The following is a 27452-nucleotide window of genomic DNA, read 5'->3' as shown; positions in this document are numbered from 1 at the left end:
GTGTACCATCTAGATTATTCTAGGTCTAGAATTTAAGATTGTTTTCTAATATTTATCATAGTGCTTTTATCTGATATTTTCATTTCCAGCTGAATCACCTGATTGCATATTTTAGTTTCTAATGTTTTATTTGCTTTTGTAAAATATTTTCATAATTTCTTTTCTTGTTACTAATAATGGAAAATAGCCTGTTTATTTCTTTTTAGCACCTTTGGCTTTTATGTCAGTGCAGTATAGATTATTAAAACATCTTCACTTTTTCTGGTTGTTCATTCATCCGGTCCTATTTTGAAAGAAAGTCATTTTATCAATATTGAGGGTTTTTTTCTGTGTTTTTTTTTTTTTTTTTTGTAATACTACAAAAGAATATTCCTGATTATACTGTTCATCTTTGGCTTGTGTAAAACAGAAAATACTTAAAATTTTTTCCCAGGCTGATTTTTGGAATGTACCTGATGTTATCACTTAAGTTGTATAAAACACAATTTCTACTCTAAAGTTCTTACCTGAAGAAATTTTTGGCGACCAGTTGATGGAGAATGATAGCACACTTTTTCTTTAAAAGATAATTACTAAATTTTGAAACAGCTTTTATAAGGAACTTAGAAACTTTTTTATAGTGTTTTCTGAAATTGAATGTACTGTGGAAACTGTGTGAGTAGAATCTTATTCATTCTGTAGAAGAGGTAAAATTCTAGCTCCAAAGAATCAAAGTCCTAACAAATTACTAACAAGGTGTGTCTTAGAAGATAGTTTCTTCTGTCCTCTGTTTACTTGTGACCTCTCCTATGTCTTTTTTCCTTCTGAGAAAAATCCCTTGTAATTTTATAGTGTTATCTACCAGCTTATTTACTTGTAAGTTATTGCCTCAGATATTTAAAACTAAACAATTTTACAGTTTGCCTCTCTCTTTTTTGGTTAAAGTAGTACAAAATGTCAAAAATTAGAAGGAAGGTCACGGTGGAAAATACCAAGACTATATCTGATAGCACATCCCGAAGACCCAGTGTATTTGAAAGGCTTGGACCCAGCACTGGCAGTACAGCAGAGGTGAGTTGTCACTAGTATAGTCACAGGGGTTCTCTTGAATTACTGTTCTTCAGATCCTTATTTATATCACAAAAGTGAATAGAATGTTATAGGAATATTGGTTAAATGTGTTTCATAGCAAAGGAGTGAGATGGGCATTAGGGTTTATAGGCCTCTTTTTCCTGATGTTTTCATTATTTGGGGAGTAATGTAGCTGGATTTTTGATAGCATTTATTTTAATTTTGTCCCTCTAGCATTTTTTTTCCAGAAATAAATATGACTAAATATGAAATTCACATAGTAATATCTGTCTCTTAGACACAGTGCCGTAACTGGCTGAAGACTGGCAACTGCCTCTATGGAAACACATGTAGATTCGTACATGGCCCTTCACCCCGTGGTAAAGGTTATAGCAGCAATTATAGAAGGTAAATTGAGAACTTTGAATTGTTCCTATGCTATTAGAAGATGGCTATTGTAATTTTTTTTTTTGGCTTTTGTAATTTATCTAGTATAAAATTTGAAATACTGCCATATATTTGGTCAGGTTTTATATTTTGGTGGTAGTCTTATCAGTAGACAAGATTGACAAGATTATTTTAGTTATTAATTTCAAGATTAATAAAAATGTTTGCTTTAAAATTTATTTGCTCAAAAGTTTGTTTTTGTAATATGTGTATGGCTTACTTTCATGCCCTGCTCTCCAGTTGTATATGTTAAAATGCTGTTTAAGATGGCAGAGTTTCATGGATTTGTTTTTAGTGAGGAGAGACTACTTTCAACTCTTGAAATAGTAAAATTTAAATAGAATATATAATTTTTGGCTTTTTAAGATGTTCAAAATTCAAAACTTCATTGCAAAAAATAATATAATGCAAGCTTCATAGGTTAAAATACATTAGCCAAATCTCTTATCGCAATATACTGAGGTAGATGAAAGTATGTATTTATATGTGGATAAGTATACTACCTATTTAGAACGTCATTTTGCCTTTAATAAAGGCATGGCTAAATTAGACCTTCCCAATAAAAAATCTTTTACTTTTCTTTTGGCTCCCTCATGATGATTTTGTTATGGTGTTTAAAGATGTCACATACATAAAGATTGTCACAAGAGTTTAAACTTGATTGATAAACAACTAATTTACCTAGTCTTAAAATTGGATGTGCTGATTGCTTTGACTTCAGCATCAGTATGAAAACCGCACATTAACCTTTGGAGGTGTGTTTTTTAATTGGGTGAATTTTTGTGTATGTGTACTGAGTTTGAAGTTTAATACAATTTAAAATTCAAACCCTTAAGATTAGCTGATTTTCTGTTCACTTAAATGTTGTACATTTTAGTTTACTTGTGATGCTGAATACTGTTTTATTTGTATTTAGATTGTCATCTGTCCTTTCTGTCAATGTGGGAAAATTAATCTTTATAAGCTTAATATGTATAAGTAAATACATATCTGGGGAAACTGTTAGAGTAATTTTAATATCTTGCTTATATTACTGTATTTTTAGTACATGCTTTATTTCATCTTTGACTTTTATTATCAAGTTACAGAACTTTTATACAAGTGGTTGTAAGGAAAATGGGCACAGAAATTTGTCTAAAATGGAAAAAAGTAGTGTTGTTACTAGATTTAGAATAAAGGATTTCTGGTATAATTTTGCTATTTTGTGCATTTTCCCTGTGATAACTTTCTTTGTATTTGTGTATTTTCTGTTTTTTTGTAAGGAAGAAAAATATAGTTCATAATGTGATTCAAAGATGGAAAGAAAAGCATTGTTTCAGAAATACTTGTTTAGTCACAAATGATTTAAGTCACTGAGCATTTACTATATGTGGAGAATTCTGTTAGGTACTATTTAGGATAGAAACAAGTTATCATAAACTGTCTTATTATATAAAGGAAACTAGGGTACATAAAATTGACATGTGCACATAATTATAATTTAAAGCATTTAAGTGCTGGTTCTTAAATAAGAAATTCCATTTACCAGTTCAGCTTTAACTGGTAAAACATTTAATATAGATCTATATAATGTGCATGTAAATGTAAATGTTATGAGATCCCTTAAAAAGACTGAAATTATTTTTTCAGTAACCATGTGATTTGTATTAGTGATTGATAAAGGAGTTGATTGATCAACTATTACTTGAAATAGATGTGAATATTTATATAATTTGTTCATATCTTTTAGAAATATTATACACAGTATTCTTTGGTGGCTAAAGAGGGCCATAGTGTTTCTTAATAATTCTTGCCCTCTTTTAATGGTGCTCTAGGAATATTTTTTAAGGCAGTGTGTTTTCTATCTTTACTTTGTTTTTTTCCTTAGTGATGGTGTGAAAATGATTGAACAGCCATTTATCAAATGCCTAGTATAAATTATGAAGCTTTACCAGTATTGAATATAAATATGTGTATTTTTCCTAAATAAAACCAGTCCATAGCAAAGTATAAAAAGTATAATATTCAAATCTTACTTTGAATTTTTCAACTGCTTTTTATTCTGAAATAATTTCAAATTTAAGAACAATTAAGAATAACATTAAAAATTCCTACATTTGCTTTGATTCTTGAGATGCATAAAATATTTTCATAGTTGTTGATGTTGCATCCAACCACATACGTGTGTAAATAATACTGTTTTTTCTAGATTAATTTTGCAGTGTTGTGGTTTAAAACTTCACCTTCCTACTGTTTGCTTTCAAATATAACTAGCATATTTGTGTGATTAATAGGAAAAGAAACTGTTAATGACAAATCCTTTCTCTCAGCTCATGTATAGTTACTTATTACTATCACCAGCACCTGCCACCGCATCGAATTTTAATGTATGCATTTTGATTGGTGTCGGGAGAAAACTTGTAAGTGATGCTCATATTTTTAATATATTAATGTTTAAGCTGAAATTTACCTTTCTGAACTTTAGTAGTCATGGATAGTAGAAAAATTAGAGTTTTGTAGGGTTGTTTCTGTAAATATATTCTTATGAAATGTTATATAAATATAGATTTTTGTTTTGTTTTTTTTGTTTTGTTTTTGTTTTTTGGTTTAAAGGTCACCAGAAAGACCTACAGGGGATCTTAGAGAAAGAATGAAGAACAAGCGCCAAGATGTGGACTCTGAGTCCCAGAAACGAAATACAGAGGAGTCATCCTCACCTGTTAGGGTAGGAATGAATTTCCTGAAACAAAGTTAAATTTTAGTAGTGATTTATTATATATGTTCTATTTTAAATATTATCTTATGTGCTAAATGTATGATAAGTGTATATTACATTATAATGTTCTAGATGGATAATGTAGTTTAGAGGAAAAAAGTCCTCTGGGAAAATTCATGATTTCACCATTTTAGTTCTTGGTTAAGATGATGGGAACTGGTTGGCAAAGCGCCAGCTGCACTTCATAGGATTTCTGTACCTTGGTGGACATCATGAATATCTAAATGTATTCTTAAGTTTTCAGAATTTAGCCAGCCATCAATTCCTGCCTCCTTCCGAGAAAGACTGTAAAAGCTTGCAGTAGAACACTTTTAAATTAAAACAATGAAGGCGAGGCATGGTGGTGGCAGAAACTGAACTATGATCACAGAATTTAGTGTGAATTTCCTGCCAGTGAAATGAAAAGAGAGCACAGTTTATGATGTAGTTTATTGATTAAAAGAAATGATAGATGTTTGTCAGGAATGGAAATTTCCTAGAAGTAAATATTTTTAAAAGAAATTTATCATGCTCTTGTGTGTGCATTTGCAACAAGTTTATAGAGATACAGTTGACCCATTTAGAGTGTACACTTGGGTGGTTTTTCATAAAATCGCAAGAGTCCTACATCCATCACCACAGTCAGTTTTAGAACAATTTCATCACCCCAGGAAGAAAACCCCATACCTTTAGTGATCATTTCCCTGGCCCCTCAATTGACCACCAGCCTTCGGCCACCACTGTTCCAGTTAGACTGTCACATAGACATGCCTGTTCTGGTTATTTCATATGAATAAGAGTCATATAGCATGTGGGGTTTTTTTTTGTGACTGGCTTCTTTGACTTAGCATAGTGTTCTCAAGGTTCATGAAAGCTTATGGGATGTAGCCATATTTCATTCTTTGTTTTTGCCAAACAACATTCCATTGTATTGATATATCACATTCTGTCGATCCATTCATTGGTTGGTGAATATTTGGGTTGTTTCTGCATTTTGGCTCTTATGAATAACGCTGTTATGAACGTAGGTATACAGGTTTTTGCGTGGCCATGTGTTTTCATTTCTCTTGAGTTTATGTCTGGGAGTGAGATTGCTAAGTCATATGGTAACTGTATTTAACCTTTCAAGGAATTGCTGGGATGTTTTCCAAAGCAGCTGCACCATTTTAAATCCTAAGAGCAGTGTGTGAGATTTCTAATACTCCACATCCTTGCCAACATTTGTTATCCTACTTTTTGATATAGCTGTTTTATTGGTAATGTCATTGTGGTTTTGACTTATATTTCTCTGATTGCTGGTGATGTTGAATATCTTCTTGTGTGCTTATTGGCCATTTGTTTATCTTTGGAGAAATGTTCAGATCCTGTATCCATTTTTAGATTGGGTTATCTTTTTATTGTTGATTTGTAAGAATTCTTTATGTATTTTGGATCCAAGTCCCTTATATACACAGTTTGCATAAATATTCTTCTATGGGTTGTGTTTTCATGTTCTTGATGGTGTCCTTTAAAACACAAATGTTTTTAATTTGATGAAATCCAATTTATATTTTTGTTGTTACTTCTGCTTTTGGTGTCATATTTAAGAAACTATTGTCTGATTCAAGATCAGAAAGATTTATGCTTGTTTTCTTCAAAGAATCTTAGAGCTTTAGTACTTGCATTTGAATCTTTGACCTATTTTGAGTTAATCTTTAATGGGTTGACCAAAAAGTTCATTCAGGTTTTTCAGAGGTGTTATGGAGAAACACAAGCTTACTTTTTGGCCAGCCCTTTTTTTATGGTGTGAGAGAAGGGCTCAACCTCATTCTTTTGCATATGGATATCTAGTTGTCTCATTATAGCCTTTTCATGAAAGCTACTGAATTGTTTAAGCAGCAACCTCTTTGATAGTTTTAGAAATATAGAAGCTTTCTTATGGCTGTTTTGATCCTGAAAAAAGAGCTGTGTCACAGTTTTATATTGTAGCTTGTAAAAACTTATCTTTGGGCACTTGAATACAGTCTTAAGTATGTAGTTTTCTAATGTCTGATGTGATATGTAAAGCCCTTTTAGAAATCTCACATGGTAGTTCTCGGCTGGTGATACGTATCAAAATTCTTTCGGAAGAGAGATGGTCTCTTTCAAAACACATATGCAGATATTCTACCCTTAATCTACTGAATCAGAATTTCTGGGTAGGAGCTGAGCAAGCATGTGTATTACATATGTAAGGGACTTGGATCCAAAATATGTATAGTGAAATGTATCAGAATAATGAGTGGACCCCATGGTTTGCTGGTAAATGTTTGACAACCGCTCAGAAAAAAAAAAAAAAAAAATAAATAAATTGTAGGATTTACCAGTTTCTTTGGTGTACATACTCCTATCATGGTTAGTTTCAACCTACTAAAATGGTATCACTGAGTACAGAGTTGGAAAGTGTAGGAATACACACAAACACACACACATACACACAATAAACCACAAGAGAAAATATACTAAAATATTTAGGAAATGAGTTTTGAATAATTATTGCCTTTGTTTTTAATATTACTTACTTACTTGTTAGTTTAGATGATTTAATTTTTAATTACAGCTTGTGCATTTCCTAAAAATTTAACAGTTGCTTCTTATGAATCAATGTGAGCTGGCGGTGGATTGTACTTAATGTAAAGGGCAGACATCTAGAATTCATATTCTGAACACATTACTTTGGGAATTATTATTTAATGCTACTGTCATTTTTCTTATCTGTAAAATGGAGGTGATATCCATATTATTGTGTTACTGTGAAGAAAATATATGTAAATCAAGTAACATGACTGACTATGATGACAGCTTAATAAATTATATGTTCTTGTATAAGAATAGCTCTTTAGCTTCTTCTCTCTAATATAATTTGAGGCTATTAATAGAAGATGAATGTAGACATTGGAGATTTAGGTTTTTAACAGATACCTAAATGTAAGTAGTTGTTGATTGTAAAAGTTTATATGTTCATATTATTTTAGTAGACAGCAAAGTTGCTATTTTGTTAAGAAGTTCAAAGCCTGATTCTCGCTTTTCTTTGGTGAGAAAGCCCTCAAAGACACTGAGCTTCATGCACATCTAAGGGATAAAGTCTCAAGATTCACAAGTAGTCAGGTTTTAGGGAATCCACTATCCAAATTTAGAGAAAACTGTTAATAAGTTAGGATGCCAGGTATTAATTATATTGAGTTACATATCTGGCATGAAAATGGGTGTTGATCATTTCTGTGATACATTCCCTGCTGTAACATGTGTGACTCTCGATCTTCACATGATGAGTTTCTATGGGCAAATCAGATGTAGTTTAGGTGGGGGCAACTATAGCAGATAACATAGCGTAACTAAGATAGCATGTGTGTGGTTTTCCACAAACTAACTGTGATTCCACTGTTTCTCTGTCACTGGTCTCAACTCCAATGTGTCTGAATTATGAGGTTGATACACCCTGATTTTGTGGAGAGACAAATTCATAGACTCTAATTCTATAGACTGTGGTAGTGTTAGAGAGATGAGCAAAGCTCACAATGGAGGGGAAAAAATAACTGCCTGGGGAAGCAGAGTACACTTCAGAGAGAAGTGACATTTGCAATGGATATTGAAGAATAGATGGAGGGGAGAGGTGAAAGTCTAGGAAGAGGAAGAAAACCAACACAATAACAATACAGGGTTTCAGAGGACTGGCGTGTTTGAGAACCTGTGAAACTGAATTAACGGCATGTGTATGTGAGATGAGGGCTGACGAGATCTATCTTGTTTACCAGCTCACCTCCATACCCTGGAACTAGTAAGGTCACTTATTGAATAAATGAAAAGTGATTCTAATGTGTAGCCAGTGTTGAGAACTCCTGATGACCTGAAGTGTAGCTAGTCTAAATTGAGATATGCTGTAAAGCATAAAAAGCATACTGAATTTCAAAGATTTAGTATGAAAAGAAAGTCAGATATCTTGTTAATACTTTTATGTTGGTTGTATGGGCAGTATTTTGGACATATTGGCTGGTCTGGGTGATCTAAACTAAACTTGATACAATGGAACTGAATTTAACATGGTGAGAGGCTTATATGAGTTATAGCAGGTAGGATTTGATGACCAAAAGAATGAGTGGAAGGAAGGTGTTAAGTCTGACTGCAGGCTTTCCAAGCCATTAACCAAGATGGAAATGAGAGAAAATTGCTTTCTGGCTATTTTGTACACTCTGCTCATAACATCATGGACAACTATTTTTTAACACTGTTTTCTGTATTTGCACAGACAATGTTATGCGATTTTAGAACATTTATGAAATAATATGTGTATTCTTATGGTGCTGGAAACTTTCACCCAATCTGTACAGCTTTCCAGATGCCGTAATTGAATTGTGTTTTCTCTAACAGAGATTTGTTATTTTATGTAATTTGAGTAATTAAATTGTGTTTTCTCTAACAGAGATTTGTTATTTTATGTAATTCGAATACAAAGATAAATAGCTTTGAAAGCCAAATTCTGTTATAGAGTCAGGAGGAATATTTGAGCATTTGTTGATGATTGAGATGAGCATTTCTAATGTGAAGTTTTCTATCTCTGGGATCTGTACCTCCCAGAATGTACACAGAATTATTAGTTTTGCTTCACAGCCCCCCACACAGTTCATTCCTGTTCCCCATTCCCATCCCCTCATCACCTAAAAAAATTTCCTTGTTCTTTTTCTGCATCTTGATACATCTGGCTAGATGAGAAAGAAGTTTCGCTGACTAAGGAAGAATGCAGGACTAGATCTGTTACAAAAGGCTGACTCATATAGTGGAGGACTTTAAGTCACAAAGGGTAATTAAAGTTTTATAACTATTCTTAAGTAGTCTCTTGGCTTTGCTTTTTAATCTTTGAAATAAAGATACCTGCACCAATATGTCACAAGTTATAGTGAGAACATAACTATAACTGCATGTATGTGAAAATTCTTTGGAATTTACATACATGTGAAAATTCTTTGAAAAGAATGAAGCACAGTAAATGTAAAACAGGAAGAGTAGAGAGTCATCAAATTAAAAATTTGAGAAGTGAATCTATAGGATTAAGTAGAATGAGTGAGTAGTGTTGTTTATTTCAAAGGAAAATGTTTAGAAGAGAAGGATAAGGGTATAAGTGGAGATACAGTATAGACCACCTGGAGGCTCTTGATGAAAGTGAAAGAGGAGAGTGAAAAAGTTGGCTTAAAACTCAACATTCCAAAATCTTTAAGATCATGGCATCTGGTCCCATCACTTCATGGCAAATAGATGGAGAGACAATGAAGCAGTGAGAGACATTATTTTTGGGGGGGCTCCAAAATCACTGCAGATGGTGATTGCAGCCATGAAATAGACTCTTGCTCCTTGGAAGAAAAGTTATGACCAACCTAGACAGCATATTAAAAAGCAGAGACATTACTTTGCCAACAAAGGTCTGTCTAGTCACAGCTATGGTTCTTCCAGTAGTCATGTATGGATGTGAGAGTTGGACTATAAAGAAAGCTGAGCGCCGAAGAATTGATGCTTTTGAGCTGTGGTGTTGGAGAAGACTCTTGAGAGTCCCTTGGACTGCAAGGACATCCAACCAGTCCCTCCTAAAGGAAGTTGGTCCTGAATATTCATTGGAAGGACTGATGCTGAAGCTCCAATACTTTGGCCACCTGATGCAAAAGAACTGACTCATTTGAAAAGACCCTAATGCTGGGAAAGATTGAAGGCAGGAGAAGGGGATGACAGAGGATGAGATGATTGGATGACATCACCAACTCAACGGGCATGAGTTTGAGCAAGCTCCAGGAATTGCTGATGGACAGGGAGGCCTGGCTGCAGTCCATGGGGTCGCAAAGAGTTGGACAATACTGAGCAACTGAACTGAAGACTTTGATAATGTATAGTACAGGAATGATTATGATGATTTTTAAGTGTAGGTAAAAATGTTCATTTTATATAAAAAATTAGTATGTTTTTAGTCTTGCATGATCTGCAAATACATTTTTTGGTAGTATTAAAAGGAGTTCGAGTTAGCAAACCTTGGTGTAAAACAACCATTTATTCTGTTCATGAATTCTGTCAGGAAATAAGAAAGGATACAGTAGGCACAATTACCTCTTCCTTTATGTCTAACCTCAGTAAAGTACTAAAATGCTGGAGGTGGGAATCATTTGAAAGTTTCTGTACCCACATGTCTGGCTGTGGATGCTGGCAGTCAGCTGGCGTCTTCAGTTTCCATGTGGGCCTCTTTGTGTTGGTAGCACAGGGTTTTTCTCTGATGGCTAGAAGAGAGCAAAAATCTGGGTGCTAGGTGTGCTTGTTCCTGCTGGATTGGTGTTTCTTTTAGGCCCTCTCAGCTGACAGAGCAAAGAATAGGTGTGTATACTAACTGATGTATATCCGTATATCTGTAAATATTACTAGTAACAGTCTTTATCTGTATTGAGCTAAACATGAGTTCTTATTGATGTCTCTGACTTAATCTAAGACTGCTACTATTCTTTTATTCTTTTTTCTCTCTTTTTTTTTCCTCAAATGTTCCTTCCTTAGCTTGGGAGGTCTTGGTATTAGATCCTGAGCTCTTAAAAAGTTTACTGTGAATAATTTGCAAAGAATAAAATGTATTTAAAGTGTACCATTTGAGTCTTGTCAAATGTACACACCAGTATAACCACCACCACAGTCAAGATACAGAGCATTTCCATTAACTCCAGAACCTATCTTCATGTCCTTTTAGAGTTAGTGTCCTCCCAAACCAGGCTCCTGACCACCTCTGATCTCTCATTATGTGGAGTCAGATGTTATATATTCTTGTATCTTGGTTCTTTTAGCGTAATGCTTTGAAATGCAGCCATGTTGTAGTTTGTGTCAATAGTTTATTCCTTTTATTGTGGACTGGTGTCCTATTATACAGATAAAATAGGACAAATGGATAAACAGTCAGAATTTGTTTATCCATTCCCCAGTTGATGGATACTTGGAGTTGTTTTCTAGTTTTTGGCTATTATGAATAAAGCTCCTATTAACATTTGTGTACAGGTCTTTGTGTGGATGTATGTATTCTGTGGGTAAATACCTAGAAGTGGAATTGCCGAGTCTTATGTTATGTGTACTTTTAGCTTTATAAGAAACTGCCAGATAGTTTTCCCTAATGGTTATTTCATTTTACATCTCAGCCCACAGTGTATGGGAGTTTCAGTTGCTCTACATTTTGGCCAACACTTGATATTGTTCTACTGGGTATCTAGTGGTTATGCATTTCTCTGTGTTTAGTGATGTTGAGCATCTTTTCATGTGTTTATTGCCTATTTTTTTGTGAAGTGTCTGTTTACATCTTTTGCTTATAAGTTGTGCTGTTTGTCTTATTACAGATTTATGGTTCTTATGTGTTCTGAATGTCACCAGTCATATGGAAGATATGAAAGTGAAAATGAAGTCGCTCACTCGTGTCTGACTCTTTGCAACCCCGTGGACTGTAGCCTACCAGGCTCCCCTGTCCATTGGATTTTCCAGGCAAGAGTGCTGGAGTGGATTGCCATTTCCTTCTCCAGGGGATCTTCCCAACCCAGGGACTGAACCCGGGTCTTCCACATTGTAGACAGACGCTTCACTGTCTGAGCCACCAGGGGAGTCCATGGAAGATACATGTATTGCAAATATGTTTTCCTGGTGTGTGTGTGTATGTGCACTCAGTTGTGTCTGACTCTTTGCCTGACTCCACCACCAGGCTCCTCAGTCCATGGGATTTTCCAGGCAAGAATACTGGAGCAGGTTGCTGTGTCTTTCTCCAGGGGATCTTTCTTACTCAGGGATGGAACTCGCATCTCTTGTGTCTTCTGCCTTAGCAGGCAGGTTCTTTCCCAGCTGAGCAACCAAGGGTGCTGTTTCCCAGTATTGTGACTTGCTTTTTCACTTTCTTGGTCATGTCTTTTAAGATATGTTTTAATTTTGATGAAGTCCAATTATTACTATATCCTGCCTTACACTGACACAGCTTCAGTAGTCCTTGATAGTTTCTTTGTTTCTGTTAAGGTGTCTGCAGCTGATTTTGTGTATTTTATACCCTCTATTCAGTCAGCCATTTTCCACTATAGTCCAGGTTCTTTTATTGGGAGATGGTATTTCAGGACCACTTGGAAACCGCTAACTTAGTCATTTTTTAGGACTTTTCATTGTATTTCAACTGGGAAGTACAAAAGTACAAGTACTTTTTTAAAGTACTCTTTAAAATCATGCAAACAAGCATGAATTCAAATAATTCAAATTTAGAATTGAAAGGCTTTTACCTAATTCTTTGATTTTTATTGTTGTATCACTTCTGTGCTGAAAATTTTAGTCCCTGTTGACATTCAGTTGCATTATCTTACTTTTGAATAGTTCCAGAATAATTAACAATAGTATTACTAATAATATGATTACTTAGAACAGTTTAAGATCTTTGTAGTTCTTAGACTATAACCCATGAGGGAAATATCTGTGAAATTGATGTTAGGGATGCTGTGCTTAGTCACTCAGTAGTGTCTGACTGTCTGCGACCCATGGACTGTAGCCTGACAAGGCTTCTCTGCCCATGGGGATTTTTCTGGCAAGAATTCTGGAGTGGGTTGCCATGCCCTCCTCTAGGGGATCTTCCCAACTCAGGTATCCAACCCAGGTCTTTTGCATTACAGGTGGATTCTTTACCATCTGAGTCACCAGGAAAGCCCAAGAATACTGGTGTGAGTAGCCTATCCCTTCTCCAGGGGATCTTCCTGCCCCAGGAGTTTGTTAGGGATAGATAGTCAGATTATTGTATTTTTTTAAATTTAATTTTTATTAATTTACAGTGTGTTTCTGCTGTACAGCAAAGTGCACCTTATTGTGTTTTAAGCCACTTGAGCAGTCTGTGTGGTTAAACCACAGATATGATGTGGTTGAGTTGATTCATTACTTTTTGATTCTAGTTTTAGGGTTTTTTAAAATTTTGCTTGTTAAATACGTAGAACATTTCCATGGTTTCAAAGTTATAAGACTGATTCCTACTGCTCTAATGAGGACCTCATGGTGTCACAGTTAAATCTACAGAATGGGTTACATTCAGAAAAGTCTGCCTTTTATCTTCTTGACCTCTCTACTTTTTTCTCTGTCTATAGCCTAGAAACTAAATGATTGGATTATCCTGCCACTTAAATATACCAACATATATACACACACATATACCTGACTATTTGCAGGTGACATGGTAGTGTATATAGAAAACCCTAAAGATCCATCAGAAAGCTGTTAGAACTAATAAATGAATTCAGCAAAGTTGCAGGATATGAATACAGAAATCTGTAGCATTTCTATACACTAATAATGATCTATTAGAGAAATTAAAAACCTATTTACAATTGGAGCACAAAGATTAAAATACACAGAAATAAATTTAACAAGGGAAGTAAAAAATCTGTACACTGGAAACTGTTAAGACATTGATGAAAGGAATTGAAGACAACACAAATGGAAAGATATACTGTACTCATGGATTGGAAGAATTAATATTCTTAAAATATCTGTGCTATCCAGAGCAACCCACAGATTTGTTGATTCTTTCTACATAGACAGTCATGTCATCTGTGAACAAAGACACGTATTTTTTCCTTCTCAATCTGTATACTTTTTTCTTTTATTGCATTAGCTGCTGCTGCTATTGCTGCTAAGTCGCTTCAGTCGTGTCCGACTCTGTGCAACCCCATAGACAGCAGCCCACCAGGCTCCCCCATCCCTGGGATTCTCCAGGCAAGAGCACTGGAGTGGGTTGCCATTTCCTTCTCCAAAGCATGAAAGCTAGGACTTCCATTATGATGATGAAAAGGAATGGTGAGAGAAACAGCCTTTTGTTCCTTAATATCCTCTTGTTAGCAATCCTATTGGAAGAAAACTTCTCACCATTAAATATAATGGTAACTGTAGGTTCTGTATAGATTTTCTTTATCAAGTTGAAGAAGTTCCCTTTTTAGTTTGCTAAGAATTTTTAATCGCAAATGTGAGTGTTGCATTTTGTCAAATAATTTTTCTGTGTTTATTGATATGATCATGTCATCTTTCTTTTCTTTCTTTTTAGTCTGTTAATGTTATAATTACCTTGATTGATTTTTGAATGTTGAACCACCCTTGCATATCTGGTATAAATCTCACTTTGTTGTGGTATAGAAGGCAATGGCACCCCACTGCAGTACTCTTGCCTGGAAAATCCATGGACGGAGGAGCCTGGTGGGCTGCAGTCCATGGGGTAGCTGAGGGTCGGACACGATTGAGCGACTTCACTTTCACTTTTCACTTTCATGCATTGGAGAAGGAAATGGCAACCCACTCCAGTGTTCTTGCCTGGAGAATCCCAACCCAGGGATCAAACCCAGGTCTCCCGCATTGCAGGAGGATTCTTTACCAGCCGAGCCACTGGGGAAGCCTGTACATATAGCCCCTCTTTTTTGGATTTCCATCCTGTTTAGGTTACCACAGCATTGAGTAGAGTTGCCTGTGCTATACAGGAGGTTCTCATTAGTTATCTGTTTTATACATAGTAGTTACTCTGTAATATCGTAAGTGGTATTGTGATTTTTTGCTCTTGAAAGATTTGGTAGAATTCCTATGTGAAACCACCTGAGTCTGGTACTATTGTATGAAGAGGTTCTTTATTTTTAAGAATTTATTTGTCCAATGGAAATGAATAGACTTTTGATCCTTAAGTCAGTTTTGTTAAATATTTTTTTTTAGCAAATTGTATATTTTGAATAGATTTTTAAACTAGTTTGCATAGAGTTGTGTGAAGTCACATTTTTCCTTTTTCTCTTTTCTAATAACTGTTTTCACATTGTCAGAGGATTTTGAATACTTGTGATTTTCTCCCTATTTTCTCCATTAGGTTAGTTGGTAGTTTATTTTCAGAGTAAGCTTTTGGATTTATATATTCTTTCTCTTTTCTAACATTTATTTCTCTTTTATTAGTTCCTTCTTTGGTTAAGTTTATCTCTTTTTTGAATTGGTTGAGCATTTATTTTCATATATATGTGTATATATACACATACACAAGTACTTAATGTTGTAACCTTTTTTCTGATAACTATTTCAGCTGAATTCCATGCATCTCATGTATTATGCTTTTATTGTCATTCTTTTTAAGGAAGTCTCATCTTTAGGTTTGTATTTCATCTATGGTCCAATAATTGCTTAATGACATATTTAAACTTTTTCAGATTTGAGAGCTTTTTGTTTTATGTGTATATTCTTTTGATTAAAAAAGATAACTTCTATATTACTGCTTTTTGTATTTTGGATTTCATGAGGTTTACTTTGTAGCCTAAGATATGGTCAATTTTTCTGAATTTCCTTTGTTAAAATAAAGGTATATTTTATGCTTTTTGTCTTTCAAGTACTAAATTACATCTGAAACATTTGTTGTTTGGATCTCCTGTATTTTTCGTATCTTTGCTTGATCTATCTTGGTTTGAGGCTGTCTTTTTTTTTAATGCTAAAAGATGTTTATCAGTTTTCACAGTCAATAGGCAGACAAAAAAAAAAAAGATAATTACAATTGCAAGCCATAATGGAAACATGATTAACCTAATAATATAAAATACATACATACAATTTGAGGGTTAAGTAGAGTGATGTGGTAAATACAAGTGCATACATGCACATGTTCTCATCCACCCAGCCAGTCTGTGTCTTTTGGTTGGTGAATTTATTCCATTTGTAGTTCAGGAAATTATCCTATTAACATTTTCTTATTTGTTTTAGAAGATTTTGTATAGGTCTTTTCCTTCTCTTGTGGTTCCTGCCTAGAGAAGTTCCTTCAGTATTTGTTGTAAACCTGGTTTGGTATTGCTGAATTTGCTTAACTTTTGCTTGTCTGGAAAGCTTTTGATTTCTCCATCAAATCTGAATGAGAGTCTTGCTGGGTAGAGTATTATTGGTTGTAGGTTCTTCCCTTTCATCACTTTAAATATATTCCATGCCAATCCCTTCTGGCTTGTAGAATTTCTGTTGAGAAATCAGCTGATAGCTTTATGAGAGTTCGCTTGTATGTTATTTGTCATTTTTCCCCTTTGCTTTTAATATTTTATCTCTTTGTTTAATTTCCATCATTTTGATTACTATGTGTCTTGGTATGTTCCTCCTTGTGTTTATCCTGCCTGGGACTCTGCTTTTCCTGTACTTGGTTGACTATTTCCTTTCCCATGTTAAGGAAGTTTTCAGCTGTTATTTCTTCAAATATTTTCTCAAGTCCATTCTCTCTTTTCTCCTTTTGGAACCCCTATAATGTGGATGTTGATTTGTTTAATATTGTCCCAGAGGTCTCTTAGGCTGTCGTCTTCTTTTTTTTTCTTCATTCTTTTTCTATATTCTGTTCTGTGACAGTGATTTCTACTATTCTGTCCTCCAGGTCACTAATGCATTCTTCTGCATAAGTTCTGCTATTAATTCCTTCTAGTGTATTGTACATCCCTGTTTGTTCCTTAGTTTGTCTCGTTCTCTAGTTAACACTTCTTGCATCTTCTAAATCTTTGTCTCTATTCTTTTTCTGAGATCCTGAATCATATACCCTGTAACTATTGTGAATTCTTTTTCTGGAAGGTTGCCTGTCACCACTTCAGTTGGCTATTTTTCTGAGGTTTTATCTTGTCCCTTCACCTGGGACAAAACCCTCTGCTTTTTCATCCTGGTTAACTTCCTGTGATGTGGTTTTGGTTCCATTCTCTGTGGGGTTGGGTGGTTCTTCTTCTGTCTGCCCTCTTGGTGGATGAGACTCAGTTCAGTTCAGTCACTCAGTCATGTCCGACTCTTTGCGACCCCATAAACTGCAGCACACCAGGCCTCCCTGTCCATCACCAACTCCCAGAGTTCACTCAGACTCACGTCCATTGAGTTGGTGATGCCATCCAACCATCTCATCCTCTGTCATCCCCTTCTCCTCCTGCCTTCAATCTTTCCCAGCATCAGGGTCTTTTCCAGTGAGTCAGCTCTTTGCATCAGGTGGCCAAAGTATTGGAGTTTCATCTTGAACATCATTCCTTCCAATGAACACCCAGGACTGATCACCTTTAGGGTGGACTGGTTGGATCTCCTTGCAGTCCAAGGGACTCTCAAGAGTCTTCTCCAACACCACAGTTCAAAAGCATCAATTCTTCAGCGCTCAGCTTTCTTTATAGTCCAACTCTCACATCCATACATGACCACTGGAAAAACTATAGCCTTGACTAGACAGACCTTTGTTGGCAAAGTAATGTCTCTGCTTTTCAATATGCCATCTAGATTGGTCATAACTTTCCTTCCAAGGAGTAAGCATCTTTTAATTTCATGGCTGCAGTTACCATCTGCAGTGATTTTGGAGCCCCAAAAAATAAAGTCAGCCACTGTTTCCACATCTGTTTGCCATGAAGTGATGGGACCTGATGCCATGATCTTCGTTTTCTGAATGTTGAGCTTTAAGCCAACTTTTTCACTCTCCACTTTCATTTTCATCAAGAGGCTTTTTAGTTCCTCTTCACTTTCTGCCATAAGGGTGGTGTCATCTGCGTATCTGAGGTTATTGATATTTCTCCTGGCAATTGTGATTCCAGCTTGTGCTTCATCCAGCCCAGTGTTTCTCATGATGTACTCTGCATATAAGTTAAATAAGCAGGGTGACAATATACAGCCTTTTTGTACTCCTTCTCCTATTTGGAACCAGTCTGTTGTTCCATGTCCAGTTCTCACTGTTGGTTCTTGACCTGCATGAAAGTTTCTCAAGAGGCAGGTCAGGTAGTCTGGTATTCCCATCTCTTTCAGAATTTTCCACAGTTTATTGTGATCCACACAGTCAAAGGCTTTGGCATTGTCAATAAAGCAGAAATAAATGTTTTTCCAGAACTCTCTTGCTTTTTCCATGATCCAGCGGATGTTGGCAATTTGATCTCTGGTTTCTCTGCCTTTTCTGAAACCAGCTTGAACATGTGGAATTTCATGGTTCATGTATTGCTGGCTTGGAGCATTTTAGCCTTGGAGCATTGAAGCCTGGCATTGAATTTTAAGCATCACTTTACTAACATGTGAGATGAGTGCAATTGTGTGGTAGTTTGAGCTACCCCACGTCCAAGGTCAGGGCGGTGGCCAAGAGGAGCTACCCCAAGCCCGAGGTCAGGAGCAGCGGCCGAGGGGATGACTAGGAGGCTTGTGTAAGAGTCCTGATAGGGGGACTGGTGGTGGGGAAAACTGGGTCTTGTTCTGATGGGCAGCGCCATGCTCAGTAAAAGCTGTGACAAACCTAGACAGCATATTAAAAAGCAGAGACATTACTTTACCAACAAAGGTCTGTATAATCAAAGCTATTGGTTTTCCAGTAGTCATCTATGGATGTGAGAGTTGGACTGTAAAGAAAGCTGAGTGCCAAAAAATTGATGCTTTTGAACTGTGGTGTTGGAGAAGACTCTTGAGAGTCCCTCGGTCAGCAAGGAGATAAACCAGTCAATCCTAAAGGAAATCAGTCCTGAATATTCATTGGAAAGACTGATGCTTAAGCTGAAACTCAATACTTTGGCCACTTGATGTGAAGAACTGACTCATTGGAGAAAACCCTGATGCTGGGAAAGACTGAAGGCAGGAGGAGAAGCGGGTGACAGAGGATGGCATGGTTGGATGGCATCACCCACTCGATGAACATGGGTTTGAGTAGGCTGCGGGAGTTGGTGATGGACAGGGAGGCCTGGCGTGCTGCATCCATGGGCTCGCAGAGTCGGACGACTGAGCCATTGAACTGAGCTGATGGGTGGGGTTGTGCTCCCTCCCTGTTAGTTGTTTAGGCTGAGGTCACCCAGCCCTGGAGTCTAGAGGCTCTATTTTAGACGTGATGGCCACCTCCAAGAGGACTTATGCAAAGGGACCTCTTCCAGAACTGCTGCCAGTGCCCCTGTGCTCATGGTGAGCATCTACTGATGCACGCCTCCACAGGAGACCCTCCAGGACTAGCACGTAGATCTGGTTCAGCCTCTTGTGGGATCACTGCTCCTTTCATCTGGGTCTTGATGCACACATTATTTTGTTTGTGTTGCCCTCCAAAAGCAGAGTCTCTGTTTTCCCCAGTCCTGTGGAAATCCTGTAAGCACATTCCACTGACCTTCAAAGTCAGATTCCCTGGAGATTCCCTATCCTTTTGCCAGATTCCCTGGGCTGGGAAGCCTGACATGGGGCTCAGAACCTTGACAACGGTGGGAGAATTTCTTAGGTATTATCGTTCTGCAGATTGTGGGTTGCCCACCTGGTGGGTATGGGATTTTATTTTATCATGTTGGTGCCCCTCCTACCATCTCATTGCAGCTTCTTTGTCTTTAGACTTGATATACTTTGGGGTATCATTTTTTGGTGGGTTCCAGCATCCTCCTGTCAGTGGTGGTTCAGCAGCTTGCTGTGATTTTGGTCCTCCCACAGGAGGATATAAGCGCACATCGTTCTCCTCTGCCATCTTGAGCTGGAACCCTGAGAATGCCTTTTAAAGTGTCTTAGTAGTAGTGTGTTTCTCTCCAGCTCTCTCCCTGTTTCCTATAGTTTGTACTGTTCAGTGCAATATTATTAGGTACATAGATACAAAGATATTAATAATTGTCCTCTCCTCTTTGTATTTTTAAAATGTGGTATTTGAAGATGACCTGATCTTTGTTATCTGTTGAGTGGTTTTTGAAGTTTATAATCTTACTTATTTGTGATGCTGCTTATTCTGAGACAAGCTAGGTTTCCTTTTTCTTCATAAAAGAAAACCTCTGATAGCCCTATTATGAGATTTTTCTTCAGTATAGTACAAATAAAATATAGTTTCCTAAATGTAGATCTAAGTTTCTTTGTTGTCCATCTTTCTATAATGTTGAAATAATCCAAAATCGCACATCTGTGAATCATTGTCAAATTTCAAAATGTCAGTTATATGTATCCTAAAAGCTATATACTGAGCTAAGTTGTTGGGCTCGTGTTCAGGCCAAAAAGCCAAAATGAAGTTTCATTAAAGTTTTCAGCCTTGGTCAAAAGTGTCCCAACTGAAAAGGTTTGAAAACCTTAAGGTGAGACCCATAATCTCCAAAGAGAGAATTGGTGAGTTAGAAAGTGGTGTTGAAGAGTTTATCCAGAATGTAGCCTATAAAGACAAGGTTATAAAAAATATACAAGAAACTCATAATTGCAGGTAAAAAACTTAGTAAATCTAATGTGCATCTAATTGGAATCCTTTGGGGGGGGGTGGGAATAGAATATGGGAAAGGCAATGTTGAAAGAAATAGTGGCTGAGAATTTTCCATAATTGATGAGACATATGCCTGCAGCTATAGAAAGCACGATACATATCATCAAGTAGAGTATTATAACTGCAGAACATGAGAGGCATAGAGAAAATATTGGAAACACCTAAAGATAAAAGACAGATCTTTCTACAAATAGATGGACAACATCAGTAACAACAGTGGAAGCCAAAATACAGTGGAATGATATTTTCAAAACTGAGATGAATATGTGAACTCATAGTTATTTGCCCAGAAAAACTGTTTTTTAAGAATGACGATATAATAAAATTTTTGGTAAAATTGAGGGTGTTGATTACCAGGAAACTTTGATTACATAATTTCTGAAAGGATATACATCAGGAAGATGGAAAATGGCCTTAGAATGAGGGTCCAAAATGCATTAGTAAAGGTGAGCAAAGAAAATCTTTAGTAGGTTGGAAAGTATAATTTTTTACTTTTATGGCCTCTGCGGTTGTCAGAAGTGTTGCTGGTCAGTCAGTCCATCAGTCGTGTCCGACTCTTTGCAACCCCATAAACTTGTGCAACACGCCAAACTTCCCTGTCCTTCACCATCTCCTGGAGTTTAACTCATGTCTGTTGAGTCGGGGATGCCATCCAGCCATCTTACTCTCTGTGTCATCCCCTTCTCTTCGCGCCTTCAATCTTTCCCAGCATAAGGGTCTTTTCCAGTGAGTCAGCTGTTTGCATCAGGTGGCCAAAGTATTTGGAGCTTCAGCTTCAACATCAGTCCTTCAATGAATATTCAGGGTTGATTTCCTTTAGGATTGACTGGTTTGATCTCCTTGCTGTCCAAGGGACTCTCAAGAGCCCTCTCAAAAGTGTTGCATTGTACAGTACTTTGAGGAGGTAAAGTGTAGTTCCAAAGGTATAGTGTAAATAACCTTGAACTTCCTAGAATCCATTCGCTTTTTTGTTTTGAAGCTGCGTTGCTGTTTGGGGAATTGACCCCAGATTCACTGCTGGACCCTCATTGGCCTAACCTAGTCATAACAATCCCATTCTCCTTGCTAATTCAGTTGACTTAGGATCCAGGTCTAATTCATTTAGCTGGTGGTGGTTATCTTTATCAATTATTGATTCAGATGTGGCCATGTGACTGAAGTTGGCTTACTTAGACTGAAAGAAAGCATTATTTTTTGATTGGAGAAAGGCACGTACTGGGTGAATCTAGATTGCTTGTCCTTGTGGTAAAAGAAATGGGCCTTCATGTGAAGTCAACAGTAGGAATAGCAGCATTGTGAGGAAGGAGAAAAACAATAAGAAAATTTGATCTCCAATGATTTCAGTGTATTACTACTTAAGTGTATCACTACTTAACCCAGCCCTGAAGTTTACCATATTTCTAGGCTTTGTTTTGATGGGGCTTCCGTGATAACTCAGTGGGTTAAGAATCTGCCTGCAATGCAGGAGACCTGTGTTTGATCCCTGGATTGGGAAGATCCCCTGGAGAGGGAGATGGCAACCCACTCCAGCATTCTTGCCTGGAAAATCCTGTGGACAGAGGATCCTGGCAGGCTGTACACAGTCCATGGAGTTGCAAAGAGTTGGACACGACTGAGCGACACACAGCCTTCATTATATGTGAGATTATAGTTTACATTTTTATAGCTTTAAAAATTATAATTTATTTAAACTCCACCCAAAACACCTCTCCCTCCTCCAAACACCTTTCCCCCAAAAAACAAGTTCATTAATACAAGAATAATTTCAATTCTATACTGGGAGAGGTAGAAGCTATATACTCAATGCTACTCTGGCAAGACTAAATTAATTTTAGTTATCACATTTTATTGAAGCAACATTGCGAGATTAATGTGCCTCCAAGAAAATGACAGAGTAGTGAAGGGTATAAAAATATGAAATGTTAATATATGGTCAGTGTGAAGAGTATTTTTGTCCTGATATAAGAAGATATTGAAAAGATTTAGTAACAATGTTGAAATATTTAAAGAGCTATCATATGGAAGAACTACTAGATTTGTTTTATATGATTGTAGACGTAAAAAGTAGTTCCAATCAGTAGACATTCTGGAGAGGTATCAATATAAGAAAGTTGTGATCAGTATATGAAATAATTTTCTAATGTTTAGAACTGTCTAAAAATGGGAGCAAAGAATGCAGCAGTGGAGAACTATCAGTGGAGACCTTGGGAGTAACTTTTTTCCCCTGAAATTCTTCTAATAGAAGACTTGTACAACTACTCAAAATTTAGGGAAAGATTTCCTACATGGGGTATGAGGTTGGATTATATTACTTCAAGGACCCATAATATTTTATTATTATGGTTGCTAATCACTTATTATATTAGTAAAATTGTCTTTCTGTTCCTTTAGCCTCAACATTTCTTTTCAAATCATAATCTTGTTAACCGTTCCTTACTAGCTAGAAATAAAATTTGTAATAAATATAATCTGTCCATACATGTGTTTAAGAAATAAATATGAGTGATATAAAGTAGAAATAAAGTGAAAGTAAAAGTTCACAATTATTTACTGCATTTCTGAAATGTAAAAGACTTTTATTAAATGAAACATTTTTCCCAAGTTAGGTAAAGACTTATTTGGCAGCAAAACCCGATCTTAATTGATAAGAAGCTTATTATATAGCCTTTATCCAGTTGGTGAATTCATATGTTTTGCTGCAAAAATAACTGAATGTTTGATCACAGGTTGCTACTCCAGACCCTGTTGGCATTGTTACTTAATATATTTTGAAATCCAAATAATTCTGAATTCATAAAATATCTCATCTCATGGGTATTGGCTAAAATATTGTGGTTCTTTAACAAATATTTCAACATGTACATGTTCCAGAATGATTACTTTAGAATACATAATAATCAAATGGTCGTACTTGTGATTAATATATTTGCATTTAAGAGCAATAAGTTGACAAACCATTCTATTCAAGAAATATAAGAAGGTGATAGAGCAAACCATCCTCTAATGCATGAGACAAGTAATGGCAGACCCTTTACATTTGAATATGATAAGAGGAGAGAAATAATTTTATTTTACAAGGAATAACATGCCTAACAAGTTATACACTGTTGTTTGAAGAGGAAAAAATGAGGAATTTTAAAAGATGACCTGGGCCTTAGGAGTTATCAGAATTGTTTCCTTTGTTATGATTTGAGGTGTGCTCAATCGATCAGTCATGTCCAACTCTTTATGACCCCGTGGACTGTAGCCCACCAAGCTCCTCTGTCCATAGGATTTTGATTTGAGGTGAGATAGTGACAAAGTTTTGGGCAAAAGCATATCTCCTAACTTGAAATTCCACCACATATTGAAACCTACACTAGTACTTGCTGCTGCTGCTGCTAAGTCGCTTCAGTTGTGTCCGACTCTGCGACTCCATAGACGGCAGCCCACCGGGCTCCACCTTCCCAGGGATTCTCCAGGCAAGAACACTGGAGTGGGTTGCTATTTCCTTCTGCAATGCATGAAAGTGAAAAGTGAAAGGGAAGTCGCTCAGTCATGTCTGACTGTTAGCGACCCCATGGACTGCAGCCTACCAGGCTCCTCCATCCATGAGATTTTCCAGGCAAGAGTACTGGAATGGGGTGCCACTGGCTTCTCCAACACTAGTACTTAGTTATATGTGATCTCTGGGGACAGTATCAGAGTCATATTGGAAAGCAAAAATTGTATAATTTCAATATGTAGGGTAAATGTTATTAAATATTTACATAAATATATGTATATACACACACACATTTGTATGTGGGTTTAATTCACAGAACATTCAAAAGTTGCATGGCATATAGAATAATTCTCCATTGATATTTCACAGAATATATTTTAAGAGTAAAAATAGATGGTGTTCCTTTTCCTCCTTTTTCTTCCTTTTGTCTCAGGTACCAATAGGAGTGCATTTATTTTTTCCTTTTCTTTTTTTGATCTGTCACCATTTTGTCATAACTAGTTCTATTATATAGTCTTTTACTATTTGTCAGCCTCTGTTGTATCAGCAACTATATATGTCATTTAGCAAGTAATACTTAAAACGTGACTTCCTACCTAAATAAGTAAAATTTCGGGCAGTTATATACTAGAGTTCTTTAAAAATAAGACAAAGATAAGTTAATTTGTGTTGTAAGCAGCCAAATTTTATGTCTGGTAATGCCTGGAAAGAACTTTCAGCACTTAATATCCTTGTGTATTAGTGTCTTTCATAGTCAAGATTTAGTGTTAATAAAAGTGAGACACTGTGGTGGGAAGGTAAGAATTCCATGACACAGGTTATGTTTTCTTTCCACTTAGTGAAATGTGGTTTAGAGTTTCCATCTTATATAATAGGATATTTAATTAAATTTTACAAGCTGAATTATTATTATCCTGCTTTGTGTATAGGCTACTGTTATACCTGGAATAAAATGTTAAACTTTTTTGCTTTTGGGCAAGAATACTGGAGTGGGTTGCCATTTCCTTCTCCACAGTATGAAGATAACTTTTCTAAATATTGTAGTTATCACACCAAAATAGGGAAAATCCCTTCTTTTAAGGCATTTATAAAATTATTAGTTAAGTTTGGATTTACCTTTAGGTGTCTTTAAATGCTCATTTGTTAGTGATATATAACGCATCCTGGATCAGCAGTTATTTTTGAGAATCTACTGTGAACAGTGTAACCTTTTTCTAGTTGTTTTAAAATATAATCACAGTTCCTCCTGTTGTATTTTATCCATTTTAAACTTTACCCCTGTAATGTTCGTGTAGAAACTGAATATGTAGTGTACTACCAAATGCGTATTAAAGTATTTGATTTTCATTGTATCTTTTAAAAACTTAAACTTCATACATTTGCCATTTTTTAGTAAAATAGATAATAGTACAGTCTTTTCATCGTGATGATACTCTAGAATTTGTTACTTCCTCCGCTTAGTGGATGAGTGTTTGCAAAACTGATTCTTTAATGAAACAAAGATGAAGTTAGAAATACTCTGTATTATAGTAACTAACTCTTATAGTTTTTATAAATGTAATAACCCGTATGTATGTATGTATGTACTTTTTAGAAAGAATCTTCAAGAGGGAGACATAGGGAAAAGGAAGACATAAAAATCACTAAGGAGAGAACTCCAGAAAGTGAAGAAGAAAATGTAGAATGGGAAACTAATAGAGATGGTGAGTTTCAAAAATCTTTGTTTATGTAGTCAGTGTATTGATTGTTCACTTCGTAGGTTTTTCTGTGGGCTTCAAACACTTTCCAGCCATGGTCTCCCTATTGTTTCAGAATCTAATTGACTTGTGTGTCTTACTGAGTTATAAGGCAGGAAGTGGCATGTAGCTGAATAAAAGCCGAGAAAGCTGTTCTCTCTAGAACTTACCTGTTCAGTATCATACTACTTTGAAATTTATTGCACTTGTCAGTCTTTAAGTTTCTCAGTATCAAGGTTTAAGAGAATTGAAATTTATGTTTATTGTTTTGCATAAAATATTAAAAGTGAGATTATTTCCAAGAAATTGTTGGATTTCATCTTTCAAGAAAGTGATATCAGATGATAACTGGGGGATTTGTTCATGAAAAATTAGGAAAATCACCTTTAAGTCATTGGCTTTTAACAAATAAGCATTTATTTCCCATACCATGAGTGTTCTGTCTTCTCTTCTTTTGTGATCTAGAAGTTGAGCACTATAGTCTCACACTACCAAATACAGAGAGAGGGAACTCACATGTGTAGATATACTGGTCATTTTAATATAATTTATATAATTATTTCAGTAGTTCAGCTTTGTTACTCTACTCTACTTGTCAAAGTATAGTAGACTTTAAGAATGTAACTTTCTTCCTCATCAGATAGCCAAAAACTTAGACCAGGGACTAGAAAATTATACCTTGTGGGCCAACCACCTGTTTTTGCACTAGAATTTTATTCAGAACAGCCATGTCTGTTGGTTACGTATTTTCTGTGCCTTTTGAGCTGCGGTAGATGAGTTGAATACGTGTGACAGCAAAGAGACTGCAAGCCTAAACTATTTACTACAATATTTAAGAAATATCCCTGAAAACTTACAGACTTGAAAAGTACCTTAAGAGTTCAGTTCAGTTCAGTCACTCAGTCGTGTCTGACTCTTTGCGACCCCATGAACTGCAGCACGCCAGGCCTCCCTGTCCGTCACCAACTCTTGGTGTCCACCCAAACCCATGTCCATTGAGTTGGTGGTGCCATCCAACCATCTAATCCCCTGTCGTTCCCTTCTCCTCCTGCCCTCAATCTTTCCCAACATCAAGGTCTTTTCCAATGAGTCAGCTCTTCACATCAGGTGGCCAAAGTATTGGAGTTTCATCTCGAACATCATTCCTTCCAATGAACACCCAGGACTGATCTCCTTTAGGAGGGACTGGTTGGATCTCCTTGCAGTCCAGGGGACTCTCAAGAGTCTTCTCCAACATCACGGTTCAAAAGCATCAATTCTTCAGCACTCAGCTTTCTTTTATAGTCCAGTGTTCACATCCGTACATGACCACTGGAAAAACCATAGCCTGACTAGACAGACCTTTGTTGACAAAGTGATGTCTCTGCTTTTTAATATGCTGTCCAGGTTGGTCATAATTTTCCTTCCAAGGAGTAAGCGTCTTTTAATTTCATGGCTGCAATCACCATCTAAAGTGATTTTAGAGCCCAGAAAAATAAAAGTCAGCAACTGTTTCCACTGTTTCCCCCATCTATTTCCCATGAAGTGATGGGACCGGATGCCATGATCTTCGTTTTCTGAATGTTGAGCTTTAAGCCAACTTGTTCGCTCTCCTTTTTCACTTTCATCAAGAGGCCCTTTAGTTCTTCTTCACTTTCTGCCATAAGGGTGGTATCATCTGCATATCTGAGGTTATTGATATTTCTCCTGGCAATCTTGATTCCAGCTTGTGCTTCCTCCAGCCCAGCGTTTCTCATAACGTACTCTGCATATAAAGTAAATAAGCAGGGTGACAATATACAC

The 27452-nt window shown here is 36.3% G+C and overlaps 1 protein-coding gene across 7 annotated transcripts in view; it reads left to right on the top strand.

Annotated features, from left to right (window-relative positions):
* Nucleotides 1-27452, top strand: part of ZC3H13 (zinc finger CCCH-type containing 13) — a 102361-nt gene that overhangs the window by 5196 nt on the left and 69713 nt on the right. For 4 of the 7 annotated variants that reach the window (XM_012184404.5, XM_012184403.4, XM_012184402.4 and 1 more), the window contains exons 2-5: nucleotides 925-1050; nucleotides 1349-1458; nucleotides 4090-4201; nucleotides 25529-25637. In XM_012184404.5, the coding sequence (XP_012039794.2) occupies nucleotides 934-1050; nucleotides 1349-1458; nucleotides 4090-4201; nucleotides 25529-25637 (448 nt within the window). In that variant the 5' untranslated portion in view covers nucleotides 925-933. Of the gene's footprint in view, nucleotides 1-898; nucleotides 1051-1348; nucleotides 1459-4089; nucleotides 4202-11592; nucleotides 11735-25528; nucleotides 25638-27452 lie in introns of those variants that run through there. The other 3 variants (XM_012184401.4, XM_042254674.2, XM_060394316.1) reach the window with 3 other exon arrangements.

The sequence above is a fragment of the Ovis aries genome, chromosome 10 (assembly GCF_016772045.2).
Source record: "Ovis aries strain OAR_USU_Benz2616 breed Rambouillet chromosome 10, ARS-UI_Ramb_v3.0, whole genome shotgun sequence".
NCBI classification, from domain to species: domain Eukaryota; kingdom Metazoa; phylum Chordata; class Mammalia; order Artiodactyla; family Bovidae; genus Ovis; species Ovis aries.
This window is presented reverse-complemented; position numbering and strand designations above follow the sequence as displayed.